Raw genomic sequence first — 6770 nt, forward strand, 5'->3', positions numbered from 1 at the left:
CACCAAGGTGGCCAAAAAAGAGGTACTCAATAAATTCACAAATAAAGACAAAGCTGAAGAGATCCAATACACTACCAAGATCTTATCTATTCCCTACACTAGAAGTAGAGTACATTTGAGACCATATTGGTTGATGGATTCAATGATGAAAAATGTACCAATAAGATTCTTTAGTCTTGAAACCTGAAATATCAAGCAATGATACTCTCAAGAAAAATGCAGCAGACTAGATCTCAATATTAAGAATAAATCTGAGTTCTACAGACAACTCCAACCCAAATAGAAGGAAAACACTGAGAAACTGGGAAGAAGACTAGACAATCAAGGAAAAAAGATAATTTGCTCAGTCTAGAGGACACTTGAAATGCTTGTGAGATTTCCGTGAACCTTCTTTTGCAATTTTTCAATAAATACAACACTTATCATTTTTAATCTACTATTGGTTGTTTTTTTGGTAAGGTGTTTTGTATCATCAAGTCCTCCTATTTATGCCTATAATTCTAGTTGACATAAATTTGGGAAAGATGTTAGGAATATGTTTATAGGCTTGTGATAACTCACCAAAACACCTCATAGATTTAATTAAGTGATTTTGTAACTATCAACGAATAACCATACTTGTTCATTGCTGATAGAGTAGCTTATATTTCAATAAGTTTTTGTAGTACATTCTTACTGTATTACTTAGAAGTTTATAATTGTGGAATATTCTAAGTCATGTTGACTACTAGAATGATATGCAAAATAGGTTGACTAATTGTAATATTAAATACCTTGTATTTTGCATAAGTGAAACTGTATCTACTGCTAAGAAGATGCTTTCGACGGATAAACTACAAAGTTTCAGCGGATGACTCAAGACACTTTCAACGGATTGTCCATTAGAGACTCAACGGATAACTCACGTGGACTATCGACGGATAACAGTGAAGTCTCGACGGATAACCAATTCAAATAACAGTTGAAAGTGATTTGACAGTCACATGTGTTGATTGTATAAAAAAGGAATATGGCATCCGATATGCAGGTTTGAGAGAACAAATAAGCATTTCCATTTCCATGCTTACTTGAAGAATACAAAGATGCTGGATAGAGAATGAAGGAACATGTGAAAGACTTAGATATTTGTTTTATCTGTTTGTATTTTTCATGTGTAACTTGGTAATATATATAAACCAAGAGCAAGTAGAATAATTATCGATTGAACTGAGAAATAGAAAAAGCAACATATGTTATGAATTTCTCTGTTCTCTTGTAAACACTTGTCAGCTGTGTGCATTCTTGCATCACAGAGTTCTCATTCAAATAATATCTCTGGTGGAAAGATCAATCCACCAGAAAGTTTTTAAACCATTGGTTTACTTTGTGTCTTGAATACTTAAATCTTTTATTCCGCCATTTTGCTTATTCAAACACAATTTAGTTTGCAAAAAGATTTTTATTATTTCAAAAAGTAACCAGAATTATATTAAACCCTCTTTTATAATTCTATTATTAGATTGTTAGGGTATAACAATAAATACACTTGGATATACTTATTTTTAAGGTTGATCCACTAAGTATATATCATACCATCTGAGAAAATACAACTTGCATTCATTAAACATTCTTTATTTTCTCTAGTTTATTCACTTATATTTATATACATAGAGTTCATAGTTTCACTGGTAATTTCTATTAAAACTTGTATCGTTCAACGTGTAAACATTTATTGTTGAGTAGTTAAGCTTGGATAATAAGGGTTCAGGGAGTTGGATTGCCAGAGAAGGCTATATAGGTTTGGTATAGGGCTTAAAGGGCAATTTACTCAAAGAAATAGATCAGGAACAAGGATAAAGGGAGATATATTATTGAATCTTATAATTGTATCATTTAGGTGATTAATAATATATTCTTTTACCAAGTTGGTAAGACCTAGACTATCAGGAAACACCGATAACAAAAAATGGATATTTTCAAAGTAAAAAAAGTTTAAATTTAGGATTTATATGTAGAAATTATATTTATAAAGTAAAGAGTTCATGGTGTAGGTATTAAAATATGAATAGCGCCGTCACATTTTTAATATCTTTCAATTTTAATATTGTAGTATTGATATGTGATAATATTATTAAATTTTAAAATAAATATATAGAATAATTATATTCAATATGAACGATATTCTAGAACTTAATATTTATATCCAAATTTGAATCCGTCAAAAATATAATATAAAAATATTTATATCATTAATGTTAATAAAACACAATTATTATATTATATTTAATTATTTTTTATAATCTTTTATTTGTAAAATAATTATTATATAAATAATATATTATGGTATAATCACGATGCACATATTATAAGCCAGCATTTTGTTAAACTGATACCAAAAGGTAAATTGTTAGACGTGACCTCAGACCACAGACATGAATAAAAGAGTGACACCTTGGGTTCTATGGGCTAAATTCAAATTTATTTTTCTATTTTCAATTTTATTTACTTAGCTCGAATTCAAATTAAAGTGAATTTAATTTCACAAAATTTAAGTGAAAATAGAAAAATAACTCTTCACCTTTTTTTTTACTTTCTTAAGGCAAGATCCAGCAAACCAAAATTTAAGTGAATTTAATAATATTTTAATATTAAGAAAGAACAAAAGATTAAGAAATTAAAAATCTGGAAGGAAAAAAAACTCAAACACCAAACTATGAACTGTCATAGTTTCACACCAAAGTTAGACAGAAAGCTGATTGTTTAATTGAATTAAAAGAATTAGTAGTAAATGTAAATAACTTGTGAGACATGCATAATTTGAAAATTAGATAACTGCTAAGAATACACATTGGGTATTAAAATAATTTGTGAACATTTTATTTTCAAATGAGCCTATATAATGATTTTCAAAATTTTGGATCTTAAAAAATATGGGCCATGAGCAGTCACTCGTATGGGCCTTGAGGAGGTCGTCAGTGATCACACCTAACTTAGATATCAGCCCGTTTAGCTTAAATCTAGAAGCATTCAGACCTTTTTAGTAGATAGCGTTAAAAATAAGGGAGAATACAAAATAAATTATTTCATTACAATTAACTTTGGGACAAATTTGGGGATGGAAATGATGAATTAAAAGAGAACTAAGATGGAGCACCTTAAGGAGAATTGCCTATCATTAATATTATCATTCACATCACCCAGGGATACATGTAGAGTTTCAGATGTTTCAACAGAATTGAGGTCGGCCAGTGATTTGGATGAGTTATGGAACACATTTTTACCACCTGATATTAATCAAATTCTTAGGAGATCAATCTCCACCTTGACTTACACCTCTAAAAAACAACTTTATTTTCTTCTCTGTGACTCTGCTATCCTACTGGACGATGGCAATGTGGTAATTTTCTCAATTATTTCTTGATTTTATTATTTGTTTACAAACTTTATTTCACTGTATTATTTTTAATATTTAATATTTAATATTTTGATATTTTTTGATATTTTTATATCCTTTTCTATAATTTTTATTTCAATAAAGATAGTTTTTAAAATATTAGATCCAATATTTTTTAGTAAATATAAGTTTTAATTAAAATAGTTATATGTGTTTATGTTATATGTATGTAAAATAATTATTCTTATTAAATATAATTTCAGTAATATTTCATTAATGTAAATTTTTGTAATAAGGTTTTTAAAAATAAAATTGGTACTAAATTTTTAAAGATGAGATTTAAAGATGTATTGATGTTAGAATAGATTATATATAAAACCTAAATATGTGTTGAATTAATATCAAGATATTTATACATATTTTAATGAAAAATGCTTATAAAATAATTGTTCTTGTTGAAAATAAGTTTTAAATATAAGATATTATTTTTTTTAATATTTATTTGTGATTCCATTACTTGTATTTAAGTGTGTATTCAAATATCAAAGAGGGAAAATAATATAGAGAAACAAACTAAGGAAATGCAGGATTACTTTTTTTAGAGACCAAAGTTTACAATGTGTTTTACTCCATATATATAAATTTACTCAGTACCATTTTGCATTTTAAATATTATAGATGTACCCTTATGTTCAAAGACTAATTTATGTAGGGACATAAAGATTTAAATATTTTTTTATTTGTAATTTATGGTCTAAATTGACATATTTTTTTTCAAATTTCTCCACTAAAAAAATTAGTGCTAAGATGATATTATCTATAACTATATGATTATTTGTAACTATATGAGTGGGAGTAAAGATTAAATAGTTGGCAACCATAATTTTATAGTTTATTCAAAAAAAATTATAAGTAGGTAATAGAAATTAGAACCATATTTTTGGATAACTCTTGTATTTGTATTATCATGGAAGAGAATGGTCCATAAACTTTTAGTTAGATTGCCTCATTGATCAGAACTCACCAACTTGATCTCATTTTTGTTCTAACAAGTTTTTGGATTGATAAAAGAAATGGAAAGAAATGTTTTGGTAGCTGCTAGGCAACTTGCAATTGTTCCCCGGTGGTGGAGCTGGTTATATGATAGTAACTCAAGGTATCTTAATAATTTTTTTTGTATTATTTACATACATGCAAATGTACATTTTGCTAAATTGCTAAATACTAACCTGGTTCTAGCTACAAATACTTGTGCATCTCTCTATATAATCACACAGTAACTTTGTAATAAGTATTTTCTTTCTAGTATGATAAACTAATAAGTGTGGGAAGTATGGTCGATGGTTGTGGTTAGAGGATTCACTCTAGTAGAAACTGTTAGCTTGTGTGTTAAATTGTACAAGGCAACACTATTTTTCATGCATACCTCAATTGAAAAGAAGCATTTAGGCTGGTCTTTTTAGTTGTTAGGGTGATAAGACAAATTAAGAGGTTGTTTAGAGTTCCCACCCATCTAAGAATACCATTTTCTTTTAAATTATGCATTTATTATAATTCTGCTTAATATTTTGATAAAATATATTATGAGGTAATACTTTTTTCTGAAAATAAGTAGCAAAACAATATTATGAAGGGTATTTTTTCAAGATTTTCACTTTTTATCTACTAATAATAACATTTTAATAACAAAAATTTGAGCTTTTGAGACAAAACCTTTTTGTTGAAATTTACAATCCCTTTAGATATTGGCTTTTTGGTTAAATTTTTTTACAGTAAATAGTAAAACGGTACTGCTAATAAAGATAAATACAGCATTATGCATATTTATTTCCTGAATAAATGCAAATAATAAGTCTATATTACATGTAGCCTAATCTATTACCATAAATTATTTCAACAACTTCAACTCACCATCACACACCCAACCAACTAACAATTTAAAGATAAATCTAAACAATTTTAACTATTCTCGGTCTTCATTTGTGAATGCAGGTCACGTAACATAACATTATCTTATAAAAGATGTAAATCTCTTTAGGCAATTACCGTTAAAAATTATAGCATTGATAAAAAAAAGTGTTGTTCACAAAATTAAATCTTTAATAATATTTTTAATATGCACATATTTGATGTTTAATGTTTGGTATTATTTTTGATATACACATATTTTGATGTAATTATGGAAAAATAATGTTTTAGTTGAGATTTAATAGTAAAATTAGAACTCCAAGATTCTATTTTTCAAAAGCATATTTCGTACAACATTTTTTGGTCAAAAACACTTTTCTAAAGATCAGATTTTAAAATTTTATCAAATAAGATTTCAGCTAATTTTGAGAAAAAACTCTAATTATGTGTGTAACAACTCCAAATTTGGGGTGTAATCGAGCCGAGCCGAGTCGAACACTCCTAAACTCGGCTTGAACTCGATTAAAATAGTTCAGACTCGAGCTTCCAGATCGACTGAGCTTTTAATTTAAAGTTCGAAACTTGACTCGTAAAAAATTTGGTAGGCTCGAGTTCGGCTCGAAAACTCGAATTTATTTCACTAAATATTAACAAAAACATGAAATATAATCCGTTCGGCTCGAGTTCGATTCGATAACATAAAATAATATATAAAAATATAAAATATTGATATATATATATATATATTTATAATAAAAAACTAAAAATAATAGAGACTCGATAAGACTCGCTAACCTTACCGAGTAATCGGAAGCTCGAACTCGGCTCAGTTACAAATTCAAAAAAATGGAGCTGGAGCTCGAGCTCGGCTTGATTAATTCTGAGCCGAATTGGAATTTTTTACGAGCCGAGTTCGAGTAACTCACGAACATTTTGACTAATTTACACGTACTCCGAACACATGGTAAGTGATGAATATGATTAAAGACATCCTATCATCGCATGTATCATGCATTCATGCCTCAATGTATTATCATGTGAACAGATTTTCAGAGGAGGTTGTGTACTTGACAAAGGGCGGTGTCTTGATATTCGTGGCAAAATGAAAATTGGAATGTTGTCTCCTCACACCACTTATGAAACATATCTTGTCTTTAAAATATATGAGGATGCCTGCGGACTTGATTCAGCAAACACATCCATTAGATTTGTTAATGAAAGAGAGGAGGTGCCTGATGATGAAGCTAGCACAGTTTATCCTGATCCAAGAACATCTGCACACAACATTGAGCAACGAAATGGAGTGCTTAGTCGGTGGAGGAAGGACGAATGGATGGAGATTAAGACTGGAGAGTTTGAGACTGGTGCAAGAGATGATGATGATGAGGTGGAGACCCGGTTTATGTCAACTGATACAAATATACTCAAGACTGGCCTTATCGTACAAGGTATCGAGTTTAGGCCTAAACAACCCATGGCCGTTGTTTAA

At 28.8% G+C, this 6770-nt stretch overlaps 1 protein-coding gene across 1 annotated transcript; it reads left to right on the plus strand.

Annotated features, from left to right (window-relative positions):
* Positions 1–3124: 3124 nt before the first annotated feature.
* On the plus strand, positions 3125–6770 carry LOC141661205 (putative F-box protein PP2-B12). The gene is made up of 2 exons (XM_074468191.1): positions 3125–3376; positions 6327–6770. The coding sequence occupies exons 1-2, from the start codon at positions 3125–3127 to the stop codon at positions 6768–6770; spliced, it is 696 nt and encodes a 231-aa protein (XP_074324292.1).

This window comes from Apium graveolens, chromosome 5, assembly GCF_009905375.1.
Source record: "Apium graveolens cultivar Ventura chromosome 5, ASM990537v1, whole genome shotgun sequence".
NCBI classification, from domain to species: Eukaryota; Viridiplantae; Streptophyta; class Magnoliopsida; order Apiales; family Apiaceae; genus Apium; species Apium graveolens.